Raw genomic sequence first — 24,470 nt, forward strand, 5'->3', positions numbered from 1 at the left:
GTGCTTTGTTTATATGTCCTTTCTTGTTTCTTTGTTACATATTTGTTTGTTTTTCTAGAGATACAGATTATAACACAATGTCGACTGCTGTACCCCCTTTTTGACATTCGCACTTATTATATCTGTTTGTTTTGTTCACACAACGTTGTCAATATAATGTAATTTTCTACCACTGTCATACAAGTGTTTTAGCTAGCTATAAAACCAGCTTTAATCCACCATTTTCCACCATTTTCTACATAAAAACATGCCAATACCATTTCAAGAATATGACAGTTGTTATATCTGTTCGTTTAATTTGTTTGAGCTTTCATTTCACCATAAGATAACAGACTTTCTGTTCTGAATTTTGCTCTTAGTTCGGTATTTTTGGGATTTTTACTTTTTTCCGTATTCAGACGTTGATTATTAACATTCCATGTATGAAGGGTAATCAGAACACATATATAAGTGATTTTGAAAAATAGATATATATCATTAATATTGTAACAGTTTTTATTTCATATCAACAACATATTTATAGCACTTGTGTGATAACACTGAGTATTCAGGAAAACAAAACTGGCGGTAAATCGGCAAGTGAACGTGCGAATGATCTCAAACCACAACTGGGGGTATTGTCAGGTGTGACCGAGCATCGTGAATATTTTGTTTTCTTATTGCAGCATTTCTAAGAGCATTTAGAAAAGCTGTTTTCTTCTGGTAGTCCCATGATACACGGTCAGTCAAATCCTGTTTTAACTTCTCTTCAGAAGGATATGGATAAATCTACAAGAAGGATATACATTTGTGTACCTCAATAATATGCTTGTTCCAATAATATACGGTTAGAGACATGTCTATTGTATTCCAACGAGAGAATAAAATTGAATAACTTATTGAATATAAGCTGCAGTCTAATGATGCAATTTTTTCGAAATGAAAGACAGCTTTGTAAAAAATAAGCCTATTAAAGGAACTGACAGTATAACTGCATCCCAAATTTCTTTCCAGGCGAATCAATTATTAGATTAAGAAAACTTGTTTTGGAATGTTGCAGGTCGGTATTGTGGTGTATTTTATTTCTCAACATGAACATGAATGAGTCAACCCGTCAATATGTTTCTAACATTGTATATTGTCGTTTACGGCATTTTAACCTGTTTAAAGGAAACTGTTTCATTATACCGATTTCACATGTAGATCAGCACCATTGATAATTGTAATATATATTGATTATAGAGAGTATTTCCCCAAAAAGAAAAAACCTTCTGTCTTTTTATTTTCAAACTTATTTCTACAAGGAATTGGTACGTCAATATTTTTTTTATTTCTTGTATGGAATGTTTTATTTGTTATAATTTGTTTTTTTGCATTTTTTAATCAGTATAAAGGAAAACTCTAAGAAAAAACAGATGCTGTTGTTATGTCTAAATATTATTTATAATATACACATACCTTTTCACGTAATCTCACAAATTGTGAGACGTTAAGTTGATCTGTAAAGAACTTTTTATGAATCATTATAACTTCGACACCATTACTAACAAGACTTAAAGATGTTTGGTTGTCAAAAACAACGTCTTGTAAACCCTAAAATAATATGAGAAATAATTGTTTATAGTAAACTCACCATAGATACCAGGATTAAAATTTTCTATTTGGGCCAGGCGCGCGTTTCGTCTACGAAAGACTCAGCAGTGACGCTTGAGTAAAAAAAATGTTTAAAAAAAGCGAAAATGAATGTGAAACTATACTATGATATCTATTCTTCCCTTATCAGGTTTATTGCAATATCGTCGCTGGGGTTCCAAAATGTCGTATATGACTTTTTTGGCTAAAAATACTTTTTGACACCAATGGTCTGGGCGGGAGAAAATCTTTGGTATAACAAAATAGCATACAGTAAGACCAATCAAAATGTTTGAAATAAGACATATTACAAAATTCAATGTCATTTATTTGTAAAGTTTACTTCCAAAATATTGTATGAAAACTTGAAAATCATTGTAATATGGCTTTGTGAATACCATGATTATACATTTCCTTATCTCTGTGAAAATAATTTAAGTTCTCGGATAATCCAGAAATGTCAAAATTTGTATTTCACTGCTGTGTACAAAAATGTTCAAGTTCACATACGACATTTCGGAAGCATTTTCAAAGGCTGTTTGTGAGATATTTTTTTCTTCAAAAATTTGTATTTTACAACATTTTGGAAGCCCAGCGACGATAAATTATATACTATACTTACAAAAACATCTCCTTTTGTTAAAGTATACACATTAACAAATATTGGTGCTTTCTCTGCTTCTTTGTCGTCATCTTGCAAATCCTATAAATGTAAGGTATTTTATCATTTTTATTTTCTAAAAAATATTTTTCGTGTGTTCATATTGAGTCGCTTTCTCAAATTGTTAGAACCTTATTTGATTATGAATATGTAAACCACATCTCTGGCTATTTTAAATTATGTAGGTCTTGAATTCCACCCCCTAACGGGATCAACTTATTAAAAATACAATATTTCACGCGCTTCCCTTAAGCATGTTGTATCCCTTTTGTTTGTTTGTTTATGTGGTTGAAGCTTGTTTATTCTTTGGTTTTCTATGTTGTGTCATGTGTACTATTGTTTTTCTGTTTGTCTTTTTCATTTTTAGCCATGGCGTTGTCAGTTTGTTTTTAGATTTATGAGTTTGACTGTCCCTTTGGTATCTTTCGTCCCTCTTCTTTTACAAACGATCTCGTAAATAAAAACAGGAACCTATGCTATTAGATCAGGTACCACTTGTGGAGCAGGATCTGCGTACCTTTCCAGATCACATGAGATCACCCCCAGTTTTTGGTCGGGTTCGTGTAAAGACAATAAAGACAATATATATAGTGTACCTATGAATTATTTAAAGAATGCTTTAGGATCAGGAATATATGCGCCGTACTAGTATCTAATCTTTTACTAGGAAATGATTGAGATTGACACATGCATGTGGCTTTCATGTATTTCCGTTGAAATGACACGATTGGGGTTTTCCCATCATGAAGATTTTATTGTCAGATTCATTCTCCTAGTGTTGTAGCTTACAACCGATCTCGTAAATAAAAAATGAACCTTTTCTATTAGATCAGATACCACTTGTGGAGCAGGATCGGCTTACCTTTCCAGATCACATGAGATCACCCCCAGTTTTTGGTCGGGTTCGTGTTGCTTTGCCTTTAGTTTTCTATGTTGTGTCATGTGTACGATTATTTGTCTGTTTGTGTTTTTCATTTTTAGCCGTGGCGTTGTCAGTTTATTTTTTATCTATGACTTTGACTGTCCCTCTTATATATTTCACCCCTCTTTTATTGCATACTTTTCTCGTCGAAGCTGTAGATGGTCGTTCCTCCTCCTCTTCGTCTTCTTCATTTTCTGTAGTCGTTACAGGATAAACAATGGAATCATTCTTACGTTCTGGAATGCGATATATATTTTCAACTTTATTTGATTCATTTAGATTTTACAGAATTGGCACATTGCATATGTGTATTCTTTCCTCATTGTGCATTTATAGTTTAAACTGTAAAACTGTTTGGATTTAGCAAACAGTATATATCATTGGCTTTCAAAGTTTCATGTTTGAAGGTTTCTGGTGAAAGTTTTCAATAAAACGCTTCGAATGCATTTTTTGAGGCCCGTTCAAAATGATGTACGAACCAAAGAAACCTTTTTTAAGTTTTTTGTATACCTGATCATTTTTTTAGTATTTGGAATGTTGAATGCTACCATGTATGATCATGACCACCTGTGTTTGCTTCCAAAAAAGGAAAAATTGGAAAGTTGGTGTGAAAAGATTATAAGAACCCACTGCTTTTGTTTGTTAGGAACCTTGTGTTCAGTGGTTGTTGTTTGTTTATGTGGTTAATCACTGTTTCTCGATTCTCTTGTATATACATGACACCGTTGGTTTACATGTTTGATTGCTTTTACAATAGTAATTTTTGCAGCCTTTTATACCTTGCTGTTTAGTGTAAGCCAATGCTCCGTGTTGAAAACCGTTCTTCGATCTTTAATGGTTTACCTTTACAAATAGTGACTTGGATGGAGAGTTGTCTCATTACCACTGATATTACGTCTTCTTGTATCTACTAAACTGTCAATTTGTATAAACTATTTTACATAAATCATGAATAGAACAATTATCGTTAGCGCTATACCTGACTGATGAAGATGATTATAACTACTATTTTCAAACTTGTTTCCCACACTGAGACCACTGTGATACAATTTGAAACTGTTGGTTTTCAACACTCGCCAACTTCGATTGCTGTTTGGTCTTGCATCTGGGTTTTTTTTTCGAGGGCTACCTTGAAGTCTTTTTAGATGAAATACATTCTATTATAAATCTAGTATTTTTAATGAGTTTTTTTAATGTTTTAAAGGAGGTTATTTTTTGAAGCTTACTTCTTTCTGAAACAGTATGACTTCGGTCTTTAGACCGAAATTTGGTGTAATTTAATTTGTATATTACCTGTTGAAGCAGAATGGCCCGGAGCTTTCAGAAAAGGTGTCTACAATAAATAAAATCCTTATTTGAATTATATGATTTGAGTAGAAGTGACTCTATGATATCAAATGATATCAGAAGTTGTAATAAAAATATTCTTGTGATATGTTTGTTTTTGGGGGGATTGCATTAGATTCGAGTTTATACAGACATCTTCGGTTGAAGAGGAAACAATTCCAATGTTACTGCTTGAATAAAAACAAAAAGAATATGATATAATTGTCAACGACAAAATGCATAAAAGTAGGTAGCAATAGGACGTCGTTTCAGTTACTGTAATAAAATACTAGCCGATAAAATAACTTACATCATCAATTACAGAAATATCTATGTCTATTATATTCCTATTTATCACACATGTAATGATTATGTCTAATCACAATGTAGATGCCGTTTACATATGCCTTGGCGTGTGAAAGTTTTTATATTTAGTAATAAATTTTATTTTTTCTTATTAATAATCATTTACATTAGCATAATATCATATATTATCGTACCCTGTGTATGTTAGTTTTCAAAGTTTGTTTTACAAAAACATCTCCCCTCATGTTTGTTTAATCATAGCGTCAGACTTTTGTACCAAGTCAGGAAAATGGGCATTGCTATATTATAGTTCGTTTTTCTGTGTGTTACTTGTTAGTGTTGTGTTTCTCTTGTGTCGTAGTTATCCTATTATATTTTATGTGTTTCCCTCAGTTTTAGCTTGTAACCCGGATTTGTTTTTTCCTAAATCGATTTATGAAATTCGAACAGCGGTATACCACTTTTGCCTTTATATTTCTGATTGCTTTAGTTACTGACAATTAAAAACGAATATTTAATTATTTTTTTATAGAATACCTACATTTATTTTGAACAACCTTGTCTTTGGTTAATAATTGTCCCTTTTGACAAACATATGACATCTCCGAATTTGTTTATTAATTAAGTTCAGATTGCACTGATCAGTTAAATAAAAATTGTTTTGAAATAAGTATGATTTTGGGTACACACGTTTTCAAGATTTAGCTATTACGATATAATATCAACATACGATTATGACGTAGAACTTAGTTTAATAATTGGGGGCTTTATCCAATTCTATTTATAAATGGGCAGGATTCTCCAAGACGTATTAAAGATAAATATGTCAAGCTCAAAAATGTAATTCTAAAAATAGTACTGTAAATTAATTCAACACATAGTCTTCTGTCGATTTTCCATCAAAATATTGGCCTGTAAATTTTACATGAACACATTCTTATTCAAATTTCGTAGGGGACGTTGTATTTTAGCTTCACGCAGATTTGTAATGTTAATCCCCTTTCTCTTCAAACAAAAGCTAAATTTTCCGTCTTCAGCAACATACCTTTAACATCAGATTACTGAGATCTACAAGAGACATTTTACGCCTTTGGACTGGCGGAGGAATTAACTCGTTCTTTGATCCAGTCACACTGGCCATTTTCTCTTCATCTAAATTCATACTTTCCAAGTCGTGTAAAGCTCGGGTGATGGTATTTTGGTTAACAATCTAAAATATACCATTGAAAAATTGGTAATGAAACATATGGCTGAATAATCCAAAACCCATCAAAGATACCAGGATAAAATTCAATATGCCAAGCGCTTTTTTATAAGGCTAGTAAAACTCACCAGAGGTGTTAGAATCATAAAGTTGGGTGTCCAAATCAAAACGGAAGTTAAGGTCAAAACAGAAAATTCAGAAAATTGTAACCAAATTCGACTTAAGTAATTAATACCTGGGTTAAACCTTAGTGTTTTGAATAATTAGTCAATTTACAAAAAACTAGCATGTCAATACATTAGCACTAACTTTAACATTGTTGATACTGATATAATCAGTTTTACGACAGTTTAACGTTAATAGTAATACTTTATACACTGCTAACTACAATGAACTATAAGTATGAAACAGTATAAATGTTAAACAAGGTTGCACAATGACCATAGTATCATTGCCTGTTTTCTTCCATTAAATTGGTAACAATAAGCCAAAAAAAATATGAGAACTGAGTGTGGTCTGAAAGACTTTACTAGTTTATCGAGACATTTTTAAGTATAACATATGTGATAACTTTGTAATAAAAAATATGTTTAAATAATTTTTGTTGTTGCAAATCGTTATTTGGGGCTAGTGGGAATCAGTCATGAGCTTTTTATGTTGTATTTGTGAATCATTGTTTGTTTGTTTTGTCTTTATTAAGCCATGGCATTGTCACTTTATTTTCGATTATGAGTTTGAATGTCTATTTGGTATCTTTCGCCCTCATTACTAATAAAATTAACGGTACCAATTTTCTTTGCACCAGATGCGCATTTCGACAATACATGTCTCTTCAGTGATGCTCGTGTCCAAAATATTTGAAATCCAAAGCTTATATTGTACAACACAATTAAGATGAAGAGCTATAATCTAAAAGGTCCAAAAAGTATAGCCAAATCCTTGAAAGGAATCAGAGCTTTGCATGAGGGAGATACATTCCTTAATTTAATTTTCCTTAAATTGATTTCATCAATCATAGGTTATCAAACCCAAATATCAAGGGCATGTTAATAAGATTATAGCACGTATTAAACATGTTTCGAAAATTTTAATTAATATTGTCCTGTTACTGTGAAGATATGACTGTTAAACTTCATATGTATATAAATATGTATAACCATTGTGTTTGTCTATTTGGCTGATCTTTGTTGTCGTATGTATTATTTGTTTGATTATGCCACGCTAGTCACGTAAATGTATTTTTATTAAGTGTACTGTATATAAAATTGTTTTTCTCTGAACAGATGTAAAGCATTGGCATCAGATTCAAGATAATTACAATGAATAGTTATTTCCGTTAATTTTCCACCTCTGGCTCTATAAGACTTGATCTACTAGGTGGAAGATTGGTATGTTCTCTACACTAATAAAGTGTGCAAAACGGAAAAGAATAATAAATTGGAATCATGCATAATATATTAAATACAAATATGTCTATTAATAAAATATCATTCAATTCTATGTAATATGTTAATATATGGATAGGGTGGTAAATATTCTCATGAAATGTCGGCAAGCATGCAAAGCAGGGTAATATGACAATCATTTAAAGAATAACATGGTTCCCTGTGAAGTATTGCATCAAAATACAAAGCTACAAACAAAGCAGGTTAACATGTCACTGAAAGGAAGGGTCACATATTTGTCCAAACAATTGCAAAACATACACTATAAAACGCAATATTAAGCAGGTTTAGGAGATCGCTTGTTTCTTACCTTACTCATCGCCTGCAAAATATAGAAAGTTAGATCTTCAAATTAAAATCTGAGGCGTGTTTTTGATTAAGTTTAATGGAATATCACAGCCATTTAAGTCTTTATTAATTTTTTTTCATTTGTTAATAATTGATAATCTAAATGGGGAATGTGTCAAAGAGACAACGATCCGATCAATGTGTCAAAGAGACAACAACCCGACAAAACAGAATAAGATAGATCAAGGACACCTAAAGATCTACAACAAAGCAAGAAAATGTACGTGCATACTATAACCCATTTGATTCTACCCAACCTGAATTGGCAAAAATACAGTAGAGTATGTAGCAAATATATCACACAGAATAATAAATCCTGTGCGTTATTATGAACATTATAATTTTCTCTGAATTTCGTATTGTCAAGACTACTTTCAGGTGAAATGTATACTATAACAAATTGGCAATACTAACTTTATCATGTTCTTGTCGTAGTTGGGAATAGGCAGCATTTGTTGCAACGTTGATTTCAGGCAAGGCATAATAATGAATATTAGCATTTTTCTCTTCCAATCGTTTAATCTCTTCTTCACACATCAATGCAAGTTGCTCGTTATGTGACAAGCTTTTATCCTGATCCATAGCCCCAACAACTACAGATAAAGATAAGTGGTGTCAAAAACATTGTTTCCGTTCTCAGAGAGAACAAAGAAAAATGAAGACAAATTACTAGTATATATTGCAAACGAAACTAGAAAGCTGTCTATAAAAAAAAAAGGAAAAACACAAAAATACCGAACTCCGAGGAAAATTCAAAAAGGAAAATCCAAAATCAAAAGGCAAAATCAAAAGTCCAAACACATCAAACGAATGGATAACAACTGTCATATTCCTGACTTGGTACAGGCATTTTCTAATGTAGAAAATGGTGGATTGAACCTGGTTTTATAGCTAGCTAAACCTCTCACTTGTATGAGATTGTCTACGTTGATAATTGAAAAGAAACCGTCTCTCTTGCTATTGATGGAAAGCTATCTTTAAGATTGTCTACGTTGATAATTGAAAAGAAACCGTCTCGGGAATTTCTCGCCTCGTTGAAGACCTATTGGTGACCTTCTGCTGTTGTTTTTTTATTTGGTCGGGTTGTTGTCTCTTTGACACATTCCCCATTTCCATTCTCAATTTTATCTTTTGCTATTGATGGAAACCATCAATATCGACTCATTTCAAAATATACGATCGCCATCATGAATGTAATACCGATATGATGTGTATGATACCCAATTCACGTGTGATTTACCGGGATCTTAGGTCTAACAGTACAAGAACAGTACACTAATTGTTTATATTCTCTGTGTCCACTTGTTTCCATAGTGAGCATTCGAATGATTGGCGATGCAGTCATAGCAGTAGACGCTAATATTTTGCAGATTTGTACAAGTGTGTCGATTCGTTTCATTGATATAAGGCTTCATTCGAGATTTTTCCTCTGTTGATTTATGTGTTTCATATTTATTTTCGAGTAATATCGTCTAATTTCTTTATACTTTGATGAGTCAAAAGTAAAATTTTAGAGCCAGACTCCTGTACTTCTAAGGTTATTATTCAGTTGATTGCTTTTGTAGTAGTATTTAATGAAACTGAAACAAACTTATTGTTAGCGTGCAGTTTACTATTAATATATATTTACCATTTTCTCTCCATGTGCGTTGTTTTGCGGCCTTAGTTAGAGATTTTTTCGGAGCTACTGGTTCTAATTTCTTCAGTATACTACAGCTTCCCTAATGTGTATAAGGGTATTTTATTACAACCCTTGTTAGTTTCTTATATACCAAATATGACGTGCTTAAATGATTGCGAAGTCTTGTAAGATACATGCAGATCAAAAGGACAAGGTATGATAAGGCCTGTTTTTGCCCCCCCCCTATTTTCTCATTTTCAAATTCTGTTTTGGAAAGCTACTTTTTTGTTAAAATATTCCCTGAGGTTTGAAGTTTATTTGGATAAACTTCTAAACCACTATTTTTAGCAACTGGGTGAGGTAAGAGGGGTAAACTTTCTGTTATTATTCAAATATTGTAATTATTATTAAATTTGCAGGTGTTCCGTACAACCTTTTTCTTTATTTTTTTAGTGCCTGCGACAACGTGACCCAGGATTGTTTTTTATTCCAATGTCATGAGAAATGTTTTTGCCGTCTAAATCGCCACAATTTCCTCCGGCTCACGTAGGCGCATGCTTTTAAACGTTAAGAAACGATGTCCAAAACAACGTATTATTTTCCTTCTTTTTGGCATTTTGATTCCCTTTTACCCCCTCACCACATAAATTTTCTGAATTTGATGGTTTTGAAGTTTATCCAAACAAACTTCAAACCAAAGGCAATATTCTATCGTGATAAGTAGCTTTCTAAAACAAAATTTAGAAAATGAGAAAATAGGGGTCAACAATGGGCTTTACGTACCTTGTCCTTTCTTCTCCACTTTAAGATCTACATCTAACTATACGTCAATTTTTAGTTTTGTTTTGTATGTTCAAAATGTATAGATATTCCAATAGCACTTAACAGTTTTACGATATCCAAGCTTTGAATTACAAGTATGTCTATATTTATATTAGACCAGTTTGTACACATATTTAAAGAATGGCTGAAGGTGTACATTAGTTTTAATGCGAGCATCATGTATTTTACATTACTAATATATTGACATAGTTGTGAAATTGCATGACATATTTGCCACTGTACGTTATGTACAACCAACAACAAATCTGTATATATATTGTGTAGCTCCCTCTCCAAACATCGTGCATAGTTAGGACTTGATTTTTTCACAGAATGCGCTGATGGACGCCTCTGGGTGGGGGTATTTCTCGTTGCATTGAAGACCTGTTGGTGACCTTCTGCTGTTGTCTGCTCTATGGTCGTGTTGTTGTCTCTTTGGCACATTCCCCATTTCCATTCTCAATTTTAATTGTCATTTATATTTACGGACAGCTCTCATGGATCTTAGTTATTTTTCACATTCAATTGTTTACATATATCGAACTAATTTGAAATAAGTAACAAAACAAATGCAAATTATCGACAGGATTTCCAATATGTATCACAATGATATAAAAGAATACATTATTTGCATGCTCAAAAATAAAAACTTACAGATTTTACTACGAAAATCCAATCGTTTTTTTGGCTATCTGCCACTAACACTGTCTGCCGCCTAAAAAATATTTAATCAATTAAGATTATCGTGTTTAAAGACACTACTCATTTAAATTAACTAAGCATTATCAAAGTTTCAGTGTTTGATATGTGAAGATACATATGTATGTATGCCACAAAATGTAAAGACATGAACTAAAATTACATACAACGATACTGTATTTAAATAAATCACCCTTCTATACAAACTTAAGTCAACTAAGAATTTGAAATTCTCTTTCAAAAATATTTAGTTACCATACTGAATCGATTACGTTTGAGTCCATTTCTATCGTTATCCATCTGTTCTTATAAGATGGAAATGAATGATACCCAATGCAGCTGGGTTTTCCATCAAACACACCCGGTCTCACTCCTTTTGTTGTTCATGTCATTTCCTCAATTTCTTATTGTTATCTTGTTCTGTCTCTGACTACAACATCGGTAATATATTTTCGCCTAAATATGTAGTCAGCACTTCTGTGTTGACTTGAGTTATCATTGATATGTTTATGGTTATAGATTAACTGTTTCAAAACTTTGAATGTTTGAAATCCTAAGCCTTTTCTACCTCAGGAATAGATAACCTTAGCTGTACTGTAAATTCAGGAATTATTGCGATGATTTTATTGTTGCGAAAAATGCGACAGGGTTTCAATCGCAATAATTTTGACTCCCGTTTTTAAACATTTGAGACAATTTAATCAAAATCGCAAAAATTAAAACTCATTTAAGTATATAAATAATAAATACACGCAATATTTTCTGAATTTACAGTATTTTGCAAAATATTTAGGAATTTATGGTCCTCAATAGTTTTCAACTTCATACTTTATTTTGACTTTTTAACATTTTTTTATTCGAGCGTTACTGATTAGTCTTTTGTAGATGAAACGCGCGTCTAGCCCAAATATTAAATTTCAATCCTGGTATCTATGATGAGTTTATTATCATACATTGACCTGCACTAAACATGTGTAATTTAGAACATCGCTATATATGTTTCACTTAATATCATACTTTGACCTTAAAAGACAGAGTATGAGAAATAAATGCAAGTTTCCCATAGTAAAAGTAAATAGTCATCATAGGTCGTAGGCTTATAATTTGATACGTTGGACGCGCATTTCGACTTCATAAGACTTATCGATGACCTTCAGATAAAAATAGTTAAAAAGCCAATCAAGTACTAATTTCAAGAGCACTGCATTGAGATCCCAAAGTTCCAAAACATTGCGCAAAATACGGTTAAGGTTATCTATGCCTGGGATAATAAAATTCTTAGTTTTTTTTATCAATCCAAACTAAGCAAAAAGAAAATTTATGAAAATTATCATATAATTGAAATGCATGTCGTAACATTATTATCACGAACGTTTAGCCATCGTCATATGAATTTGTCTATTCGCATTCCTTGAGAGCTCTTTCGGAGCACATGGAGTAAGCTCGGATTTATCTTTGGTTTTTGCACTGCATTTTTCCTTGTAAAATCATTAAAAAACTGTGTTTCTCTTTCATGTTGTTTTCGTTATTTTATAAGGTTTCTGTCATTTTTTAAATGTTCAACATTCTCAAGATATTCGCTGATTTGGTTTCTTTTGGTCTTATCTATATATCAATAATTAATTTTAAATTTTATAGTACATGATATCAATTCAATGCAAGAACACAATACAGGGTAATATAATGTTACTTGAAATAACTGAAAATTGCCTTCTTCGGATTATCAGATAATAGCTCCACTGGCCATTCTTTGAGGAATTCTAAAGACCTGAAATTTGATAACAAATGTTCTACTCAATGAATTGACAGATTTAACAGGATAAAATGTTCCTTTTAAATATATTACAATGCAATATTAGCGTATCAGTTTTGATGATGACTTTGGTTTTATAAATAAATCCTAATTGTAGAACAAAACCATTTAATTTTTATGACGTGTCACGGTACTTTTCTATCCCAAATTCATGTATTTGGTTTTGATGTTATGTTTGTTATTCTCATTGGATTTTGTCTCATGCTTAGTCCGTTTCTGTGTGTGTTACATTTTGATGTTGTGTCATTGTTCTCCCCTTATATTTATTGCGTTCCCCTCAGTTTTAGTTTGTAACCCCAATTTTTTCCCGTCAATTTAAGAGTTTTGAACAGCGGTATACTACTGTTGCCTTTATTTAATATTATGTTATTTCAAGTGTAAAATTGACAAACTTGCTTTTGTCTGCTCAACTGCATGTTTAGCTTTAATCATATTACGGTTCACATTTCTAAGTCATATTTATCTAAGGATTAAGCTGATTATTATTGTTTTGAAGTTCGCAGAATGTAAGTATTTTATTGGTTCACTTGTAATATTAAAGCAGTCGAACTTACCTTAGAAATGGATCATTGGGATCCCGTAACCCACCTGACATGAAAATGTCAACAAAATCCTAAAATGTATTATATTTATCATCAAACCAAATTATCTAACATTTGTATTGTAGATCTCGTTTGCTAAATCATTTTTTTACGTAAAATAAAGCGTCGCAGTTACACAAAGTGAAGGTTATTCCTTAGTGATCTATGTTGCGTCGTGTGAACTATTGTTTGTCTGTTTGTCCTTTTCATTTTTAGCCATGATGTTGTAAGTTTATTTTCGATTGATGAGTTTGACTGTCCCTCTGGTATCTTTCGTCCCTCTTTTATGATACAAATGTACTAAATACTTCATAGCTTTCATACAATAATACTATTTTGTAGTTATCTTAGAATTGATAGTACATAGCGAATACAAGTTATTTCTAGTATATCTATTTAACAGTAAAACACGAAAACAAATGAAATTAATGGAAAACAAAAAATAACGGAATTTGGAGATAGGGGATAGCTAAAGAAAATGTTCTGTCCCTAAGTATTTATGGATGCAAAAAGATTTTTATGTGTATCTGACCAGCCACTCAATACAAACACTAACCTTCAATAGAAACGATATAAAATAAAAGGCATAATGAAAGAACTTGTCCAAATTGAGTTATTAAAATATACTAGATGAAGAAGAAATATATTTTTCAAGAAAGAGTCATTTAATATTTTGTTAATCACCTTTTATCAAAATTTTACGAAATGGAAAGTATACGCCTCTTGTATTTGTTACGTTAAATTCGTTTTTCAACAGGAGAAATTCAAATGTGAAAACACTGGGATCCTATTCTAGTTGACTTGTTTCTTTATTCGTCTGATCAAAACTTTATACGTTTGCATGTGAATCTCTAGAAAAATGTTAAGAAGCTAGCTTTATCGTTATCTATATGTTCTTCTATAACTTAATGTTAGTCAAACATTAGATAGAAGTAATGAAATAGAAGATGTGATATGATTGCAAATGAGACAACCCTCGACAAGAGACGAAATGACGAAGAAATTAAAAATCGTGAATATTGTTTAAACTGATTTATTTGTTTTATTTTTTTGTCCCTTTTCTAGCTGCATTTATCACTTACGGTATCTGAAATTGTTAATAGTTCTATTCTATCTCTTGATATGACTGTTGTTTGTCGTAAAGATCTTGTCATAATGGCTTGTTCCCCAAAACTATCTCCTCTGCTAAGGTACATTATCGTCTTTCTTACATTAGTCTTTCTGTCCATTGCTGAAACAACTCCTGTAAGAAGAAAATAGATATATGAAGATGTGGTTTAAGTGCCAATGAGACACGTAATAATTTGTAAATGAAAACCATTATAGATAAAAGTGCGGTCTTCAACACGGGGAGCCTTGGCTCACACCGAACATTAACAGTTAATGAGTTTATACAACTGCTCTGCTGGTTTACATTTTGTTTCAGGGATTATCATCAGTTCATTAGTCAGTGCTTTAGAACTGGCATGATTTATAAATATAGATTCTTACATTGATATCAGTGGATTATCGGATTTATCCAATCGAGATAGTTAAATTATCAATTTATAATTTAACTATCGAGATTGGATAAATCCGATAATCCACGAGTAACTATGTAAGAATCTGTTTCTCTAATGATTAAAAAGACATTTTCTTTTTTTGTTAACCGAAAATCCCCTTCGAGTGTCTTTCACATTGCACGAAGTTGTTTTTTATTATTTTTGTTGCCTCTTTTGGTCATATAGATAAAGTTTTTAAAAGAGGGACGAAAGACACCAAAGGGACAGTCAAACTCGTAAATCTAAAACAAACTGACAACGCCATGGCTAAAAATGAAAAAGACAAACAGAAAAACAATAGTACAGGTGATTCTTGGCTTTCGAGTTTTTTTGCCTTGATCATTAATTGATGAAGGTTAATCAAGAATAGCAATTGGATGCATACAAATTATAGTGTTATTTTCATCAAGGGCACATACATATTGAAGAAGGTCTTATAAATTATGATGATGCTAAAGACTATCTATAAAACTAACCCGATCCTGTTAAGAGAAAGTAAAAGCACATGGGCACATGACCTTCTCTTACGATTATTCTTTTTGCGTCATATCTGAAAAAGTAAAATCACAAAAATACTGAACTCCGTGGAAAACTTTAAAAGTAAAGTCCCTAATCAGATGGCAAAAACCTAACTTTAAACATATCAAATGAATGGATAACAACTGCCTTATTTCTGACTTAGTACAGGCATTTTTGGCCCAACTTTTTGGAATTTTGAATACTCAATGCTATTAACTTTGTACTTGTTAGGCTTTATAAATATTTTGATATGAGCGTCACTGATGAGTCTTATCTAGACAAAACGCAAGTCGGCGTACTAAATTATAATCCTGGTACCTTTGATAACTATTAGAAAATGGTGGATTGAACCTGGTTTTATAGCTAGCTTAACCTCTCACTTGAAAAGTTGGAAACAGAACGTTTGGAAATATCTTCATTCGTGTAATTGTTTTCATCCGATATGCAGAGCACAATTTCAGTTTACACTGTTTATAGATTATAAGAAAATATAGTGCATTAGTTGAGTTTAATTAGAAATAGATGTCGGGTAATTGTCAACCTTATACATACTTACGATTCATACCAAGCTTTTTCGGCTAGCATTTTCTGCATATGTACTGGGTATTCAACTATTGACTTGTAATTCCGTAGTGCAATTTGTATCTTAAATAAAAAATGATAAACAACATGCAATAATTTTGACGCACTTTACTATTGTGCAAAGGTTTGAACAAAAGAAAATCGTACTATCGATTGTTTTTTTCTATCTTATTTTGCTTTAATACTTTATATATTAATACTACAATATCCAAGAAGATAATAGTAATTGTAAACAAGTTTTCTGACAAAAAAGAAATAAAGTTCTGAATTCAGTTATTACTTTATAAAGTCTTCAACTTAATATGATTCGCAAAAGCTGATACTATCTTACATAGTAAACCTCATCCTTTGTTCTCGTTCCTGGTTTCTTGTTCAATATTCTTTTCAATTCATTGGAAATTTTTGCCTGTACAATAAACATGTTATGATTTACATGGTAAATGGAGCAGATACTGTTATGTTATTTTTCTAAGTTATATATTTCAATAAAGTATTTTATTCATACATTTCATTTAATCTACATAATAATCAGATATTGAAATAAACTCGAAGAAACACATGTTTTGTTTCGCCTACAATGATTGGTGCTATGAGAAAACGTATGAATGTTGCTTCAGCGTCTGCATGAACGTCAAGTTTTCATTTCAGAAGATAGAATAGCTGAACATTTCATATCTTGTTTACATTTTTATATATACAATTGACGTTTTCGTGTTACAAAACAGTCCTTGTCTTTAGTCTCGTGTTAATGGATCTATAAATACATTTAAAAAAAAACACCGTACAGGGTTCTTTTTATTCTGTGATGGGTCCACTTACTAAGAGTAATATATGGAGTATATTTATTCCATAGCACCATTGTAAGATATATAACTCTGTTAGACAGGTCTGATTACTTTTTTTTACACACGAAGTATTATTATAAGATGGATTTTTTGGGGGTAATTATACGCAATATTTTGAAGTGTGAATTCCAAAGATAACTGGTACAAAATTTAAATAATTAAAAACAACAAGGAGCAACATTCAGCTGTTGCAGGTATACTGTTGTCAGAAAATAACTACGTTTTGTTGTATTTAAATAGAGATTTATTTTTATATGCAAAGTATTAAAATTGCATCAAAACCACTTATCAGGAATAGAATAACATGTATTTACCTCTTTAGCAGCTTTATATTCACTGATATCAAACAGGAGTTCCACCTCGGAATTTGAAGTATTCGTAACTGCGTCAATATTATCAAAAGACAAAAGGATTTCATGTACTCTACAAAAAGTTTGAAATGAAATATATGTGCAAGAAAATAGAACAATAGGCAACAAAAATATAACATTAAATTTATGAGAAAAAAATCTCCAAAGTGAAAAGGATTCATTTTGATTGCGGAATTTCAGAAAAAAAAGTTAAAGCGTATATACTAAAAACTTTTAAAATAGCAATAATAGGACAACGTTGACCTTTTATCAACTTGGTTGTTCTGCTTAAGCATCTTTTCTTAAGGCATGTTTTTTTGATAATGTAGATACGGGAATAGTAGCAGTTTCATTGGTTTGTAGTACAATATTGAATTCAAAATACTTACGATTGTGCATGGACTCTCCATGAACGAAGTAAAACAACCAGAAATTTGGCAAGACGTTTAAACTTCTGTATTGGACGTGTCTACAACGGGAATATAAATATAGTTTACCTCTTTTAAGATAAATAAAAGCTTAATCTATGAATATTCTCACTTTCAATTCAAGATATTTGGACATAAAAATGTATGCTACACAAATGTAGTTGATATGTTTTCTAACTTTTTTTTAGATTGTTTAAAACGAATGTCGTCTTGAATATTAATTAGTCCACATGGTTATAACTGACGTTAGGTAATATTTCTGCTAATTACTTGGTCTACCTAAAATGGTTTTATTATCATTCTATGTTCCTTTAGTTATGTGGCTCAAGCTCTCGATCTGAATCTAATGAAGATTGATAAAGAGGAAAATCTTTGTTAAATATTTTAGTGAACCATTAGCAGTTTATGTTTATCACGTGGAGACTGAAGATTTTTCCTACCGGTTTCATCTTACAGCATCGGCCTCGAACTTATCTCAGCTCTGAATATAACGCTTCCGAATGCCTCTTCTTGCGGGACTTTTAAAGACGTTTTTAATGTTTGTATGAAATATACGTAAATATATAATAATGCAATAAGGCTAATCATATAAAAAACTTTTCAATGATCTTTTAGCATTATTATTCTAGCTTCCGTCTTTCTTTATAATAACCACTAACCGTTTTAGTCAACAGATTTTTTTTGTTGTGAACGAAATCAGAAATAATTTAAACTTTATAAAAAAAAGTGTAACATGTGTAAAGAATACACTTTTTCATTTTAGTGCTTTAATTGTTGGAGATGTATTTCCCTCTTACTTTTTTACACGTAGGTAAATGTACGTAAACTAATTTTTCGCTTGATTTATTACAAATGTAATTCGATATAATACATGAGTAATTTCAAAATAATAATATATGTATAACATGATTAACTTATTAACACAGATTAAAATATATTTCATATAAAAATAACCATGTTATATACGATCAAAGATTTAAAATTCGATCAACTACTTATAAGAAAGTACAATATAAATATATATTTATAAGATATTTTTGCAGCTAAACTACTGTGTACATAAACATGATACAAATGTTATGACTAATAGGGGAGATTGATTAGTCAATCTAAATGTTAGTCTATAAAATCATATTTCAAATTTATCAAATATTTAATAACTAATACAAATCAATTTAAATATATGAATTTATCAAATATAAAAAATTTAATAAAATGCAGTAACAAAACCTTTAAACGAAATTTGTTATGAAGTAAGTAAGTATGAAATCTCGAGTATATGTCGCCCAAGATATATGAAACAAATATTCACACCCACATTTACATGTGGTGTTCACACTGCATGCACGCTCTTATAAGGTGTTTTCAGTATAAAATTAATGTTTCCGATCATTCGCTTTTGTGTGTGTGTGTGATTTAGCATGACACTAGATGTAAAAGCGAACACACACAATAAGAACAATATCAAAATCAACCCAAGTGACAGCTAATAACAGAAAACAATCATAAACCGTTCCAAACGACGATCATCTTTCTTGTTATCTGAATAGATAAGATGTCAAAAGTTCTTTCCTGGTTTTCGAATGACAGAAAAGAGATGTGTAAAAACCAGACAATACTAAATACAGAAAAAAATATAACATTATAGGAAAGAGTTGTACAGGAGCCATGAAATAACAGAAGGTATAGAGAAATGAAACATAAAAAAATCAGACACATATGGTGATAGAACTATCATAGTACATGTATTGAGATGAGTTTGAATTACTAATTACTGAAAAGAAAAAGTTAGAACGAAAAAATCATAGAAAAGATATGTGGAAGAACTATAAGTTACAGAAGATATGTAACACCGTTAGATTTCTGAAAAAAAGTAGTAAAATAACAAAAGAGGGATGTGTAAGAACCATGATATTACAGAAAAGATATGTAAACACCGTGAAATAAACTCATGAGTGACACTTGAATACAAATTTGAAAAGTTGAAAATCATAGAGGACCTATAATTCCTAAAAGATTTGCCAAATACAGCTTAGATAGTCTATTCCTAAGGTAGAAAATCCTCAGTATTTCGAAAAAAAATCGAGTTTTGTAAGTAGTTAATTTACAATTATGATAACATTATTGATTGACTGCTGCACTTGAAATTAAATTTAAAAAAGCGTTAAAAAACATGAAATATTACAAAAAAGAGCGTTAGTAAGAACCATGAAATTTTAGAAACGAGAGCGTTAGAAAGAACCATAAAATTGTAGAAAACGAAAATGTTAGTAAGAATCATTAATTTTAGAAAAGAGATATGTAAGTATCAAGAATTTATAAAAAAGAAAATTTTCGAAGTTACATAACAGCGAATATGAAGAACTGCATTTTCTATGCAGTTACTCTACATAAAATTTCTTATAACCATGGACTACAAAAAAAACCTCTTACAGACCATGGATCACACAAAAGAGCATGGGGCATGAAGGAACCATGAAAAATTAGAGAAAGAATAGGCTAGGTTGACGGCCGTACCTAGACCTCTAAAGGTTTACTTTAATAAATTGTTACTTGGATGGAGAATTGTCTCACTGGCACTCATTGCACTCATACTACATCTAACTATAAACCACAAGATTATGAAAAAAACACTGTCATTTCCCGAAAACTTTGAAACATATTCCTTGTGACACCTGTTAATCGCAGGCAATCCACTTATTGAATTATAGTCTGTAGGCCTGTTCCTGGTAATAAATTATATGTTTTAAAACCTTAATTTGACGTGAAGAGCACTTCGTGCATTGATAAAGAGATTTCTTGGACACTTATTACCAAAATATCGATAATTTATGAATCGTTTGAATTGATTTTCACTTTCACGGACATATTAAATGTTGATCTTATAACGATTTCCATTGTATATCAGGTTCAAGTATGACAATTAATTAAAACTTGTAGTATATTTCACGTCACAACTGTGTCAAATGCATTCAGAGTTAAGTTTATTAATGTGCACTAAAATAGTAAATTTAAACATATTAAATGAAATTCGTGCATATATACTTAAATTGTATTAAGCATGTTTCCAGGTTTACTGTATGGCATATCAAATGTATATCTGCATTGTACCCAGGTAGTATAACTTATATTTGTAAAGCTGTATTGCTTTAGAATTAAAGACTATTCGAACTGATATATACCTGTCATAAGAAAAACTTGTATGGCGAAATCAAAAAGGAAGGACTAAAGAAAACTCAAGACCAAAACTACAAAATAAAAACATTTTAACGACTCATAAGGGATCTCATGACAATCAAGAAGGTCTTGCAAAATATATCGACACCAGGTATGTAAAGATTTAATGTTTGACGAGAAAATTCCCTATTTCAAATTGTTAATTTTCAAATCAAATTTGTTTTTTATTTCGCTTTTGAATTCATATTTATAAATAATTAATCAGTTGTATATAGAATAGGTACAAATGTAATAAACTTAAGCTTCATTAAAAAAACATCGATCTCAATAACCATGCCCTAATAAACTTATTTGATTGTGGGTAATATGCATCATTGGAACAATGCCAGCCTTAAATTAGTCCTGGCTTGGTACGGACAATTTCGACTATAGTGAAAGGTTTAATAACCTGGTTTTATATTGCAATACACTTATTTTTTTAAACTGTCTGACGAATCATTTTGTTTCTAATGAATAATTCATGTTTATGGGACGTGGAGTGTATTTTAAAGATCAAATTCTTACATAATACTATCTTAAGAGGAAACAAATTTGAGAATTCAAATGCAAAATGTGTTACTAACAGGATACTTTAGTCAATATGTATGCCCCATGTGTTTAGCCCCAACATGATTCAATCCGAGCTGTGACCTTAGGGGTTAGACTTTGAGACCTGAATCTCAATTAAAAGGGATCAACCTTTTATCTTAAACGATATTCAAAAGTGAAAACTGTTTCATTTTAAAGTTTTATTTGCCTAATAAATGACTCGATGAGCTGAAGCATTTTGGAGAGGAGTGTACTTCTTTTCTCCCGTGTTTGTAATCGGATTGATTTAATTTTGATTTCTAAACAACGTAGCAATCCATGTTTGTAAAAAGTAACATGAAACAGTACCGGGATCTCTGTGGAGGTCCAAAGCACAAATAACTTCACAATTTATATAACACTTCCAAATTCTTTTTTTAATTAATAAAACTTTCTGTTATTATTGACTTTCGTCCTTTATAAATCCTTTGTTGGGGGAAATTTCAATGGATACTGTCAAGTGTTTTAAAAACGGATAACAATCAACATGTTCATGATTTGATAGTAAAGAAGTTGGTTATTTTTTCTGATTTATGTTTCTATCATATCTCTTAAAAATCGTGATCTATTTCATTTTTCCTAAGCAGGACGTAGTTTTATTTTTATTTTCGGTCAATCAGTAGCAAAACTGTACAGAACATGAATGTTTCCAAAAAAAAGTCACTGAAAAGCCAATTAGTGACTATCAAAGATCATTGATTTTTTTTCTGAAAATATTCTATATAAGAAGGACAATGAAAAAAATACTGAATCGCTTTTCTATATTTACCTTCGACAGAAACGCTCAAACAAAATAAAAAAATGTAATGAATGGGTGTATAGAAACGTAGAATATAAACAACATTTAAGCCCCAGTCACACTGTCACGTTTTACTACGTTTTAAATGCTACGTTTCAACTTCGTTTTGAATAAAAATGTCCCGTTATTTTGAAAGCTATGTTTTACTGGGTTTGTGCTGAGTTCTTATCACGTTTTGCTATGTATAAGTACGTGTAGACCAACGTTTCAACCACGCATTGAGGGTCACTACGTTTCGATACGCTTCGTTACGTATATTCCAGTTACGCTACGCTTTCAAAACGTAATAAAACTTAACTCTTGAGACGTGACAGTGTGACTGGGGCTTCAATGAATCAATGAATATTCAATGTCGGGAAACCTTCTCCTCTCCCAGTTTCTTAGCCTCATTTAAAAAATTCTGATTTTGCCCGAAATATACTGCAGCTTGAAATTGCTACTATGATATCAATGAAAATGCTAATAATAAAGTAATAATTATAAGTACAATCACCAAAATATTGAACTCCGAGGACAATTCAAAAAGAAAAGTCTCTAATCAAATGTAAAAAACAGAAAACAGAAAAGCTCAAACGCATCAAACAAATGGATAACAACTGTCTCATTCCTGACTTGGTACAGGCATTTTCATATGTAGAAATATAACTTATTTTTCAGCAATAATACGAACCTCAGGATGTGAAGTGCAGTGGCGTTACATGAAATTGACATGAAAAGGGTGAACTTCTACTGTTGTCTTCTCTATGGTCGGCCGGTTGTTGTCTCTCTTTGTCACATTCCCCATTTCCACTTTCAACTTTATTAGCACGAAATATCCATTGATACTATATTTGATATACAAAGACAAAAGAAAGTGTTCTAGATGCAGTTTAAACAAGCATCTACAAAGTGAAAACTAAAGACAATTACCTTCCTTCTTTTGATCCTTTTTCTAAAGGCACCAATACCTTCCATAGCTACAGATGTCCCTGCGATTGAGGCTCTATGTCTTGGTTGGAAATTTGCTCGTGGTACTGCTCTCATAACGTTGCTGCTTTGACTCTCATTAGAAGATGGACGACTTCCTTTTTTCTTCTCATCAGACGAAGAAGCTGTTACCATTTCGCTAACTTCTGTCACCTCTCTGATAATATTGTCAAGTGGTTTGAGAGTCTCGGGTTGTCTTCTTTTTTCAACTAGTTTCGTTGCTTCTAACATTCTTGTAGATAAACTATGTCTTTTTCTTAACTGCATGTTTTCCATAACCTCGACTTCATTCATTGTTGGACTTTGAGGGACGTTTTGGGGACGTTTCTTTGGAAATTTCACTCCCATATTTTGAAGTGTTTGCATCATGGTAATTTTTCTTAATTCCCTATCCGTTAGAACTATTTCACCTGATGAAACACTTGAAACCGATGATTTCCGTCGTGAACGTGACGTTAGACCGCCGAAACTACTATAGCGACGTCGCTTCTGTTGGTCACGAGGCCATGACATTCTTGACACCGTTTCATTAAACACCTCAAGATTTCGATTCACCTGATTTTCACGTGAATCAATTCTTTGTATACTTTTTCTGTGTTTTCTTATTGCTGGGTTCGCTTCAATCTCTTGTAAGTCTTTCTTCAATGCTCCGAGCATAATATTACTCCGACTTTGTTTTCTTGAAAACTTACGCACTTTCTTTGTACTTCTTTCGGTTTCAAACGCACAATCTTCATTATCAGAAATAGATTGTAAGTTTTCGTTCAGAGACGACAATCTTGAAATAGATGGTTTCCTATAAGAGGGTTTACGAATCGGATCCTCCATTTTGTACTTAGAAACTCACATCCTTTGAATAGACACTGAGTAGAATTCACTCCTATCTTTGATGTGCTATCTGATAAGAATCTATCGAGTTCTACAACATCCCGTCCCTCCTAGTAGAAAAACCAAACTAAATCATAACGTTTTAAAACAATATGTAAGTTTGTAACGATTAAATATTTGATCTCAAGATAAGCTTGTGATATTTCTATTGTTAGTGACTCGAGGCTTATTTAATCTTAATCCCAATACACAAAACAGTTCTTAATACTTTTGATATAGTGAAAGATATATAACAAATTGTACAAATACGACTGTCATAACAGATAGTAATATGGAATAAAATATATCGACAAAATCAAATGAGGTGACGGTCAAGTGCTCTCTTAAAGTACTAATTCGAATTGATTTCGGAATTTTATATACAATCAATTATAATAAAAGGTGTTTAG

The 24,470-nt window shown here is 31.5% G+C and overlaps 1 protein-coding gene across 1 annotated transcript; it reads right to left on the reverse strand.

Moving 5' to 3' along the window:
* Positions 1–518: 518 nt before the first annotated feature.
* LOC134728309 (uncharacterized) lies at positions 519–24,148 on the reverse strand. Its single transcript, XM_063592883.1, has 18 exons — positions 23,137–24,148; positions 17,586–17,665; positions 17,161–17,269; positions 16,333–16,407; positions 15,976–16,064; positions 15,377–15,450; positions 14,442–14,602; positions 13,333–13,391; positions 12,656–12,733; positions 10,921–10,981; positions 9,454–9,544; positions 8,238–8,416; positions 5,872–6,036; positions 4,488–4,527; positions 3,333–3,430; positions 2,234–2,314; positions 1,438–1,572; positions 519–768 (listed from the first exon to the last, which is right to left on the reverse strand). The coding sequence occupies exons 1-18, from the start codon at positions 24,019–24,021 to the stop codon at positions 598–600; spliced, it is 2,631 nt and encodes an 876-aa protein (XP_063448953.1). The 5' UTR covers positions 24,022–24,148; the 3' UTR covers positions 519–597.
* Positions 24,149–24,470: the final 322 nt, after the last annotated feature.

Source organism: Mytilus trossulus, chromosome 1 (genome assembly GCF_036588685.1).
Source record: "Mytilus trossulus isolate FHL-02 chromosome 1, PNRI_Mtr1.1.1.hap1, whole genome shotgun sequence".
Classification (NCBI taxonomy): domain Eukaryota; kingdom Metazoa; phylum Mollusca; class Bivalvia; order Mytilida; family Mytilidae; genus Mytilus; species Mytilus trossulus.

Excerpts from the sequence above, each read along its gene's own strand:
- LOC134728309 (XM_063592883.1), bottom strand. The coding sequence starts at position 24,021 with ATGGAGGATCCGATTCGTAAACCCTCTTATAGGAAACCATCTATTTCA. Across the intron at positions 14,603-15,376 it reads CTTTCTCTTAACAGGATCGG|GAGTTGTTTCAGCAATGGAC; the intron begins GTTAGTTTTATA and ends TTCTTCTTACAG. Across the intron at positions 12,734-13,332 it reads CCCAATGATCCATTTCTAAG|GTCTTTAGAATTCCTCAAAG; the intron begins GTAAGTTCGACT and ends ATCAAATTTCAG.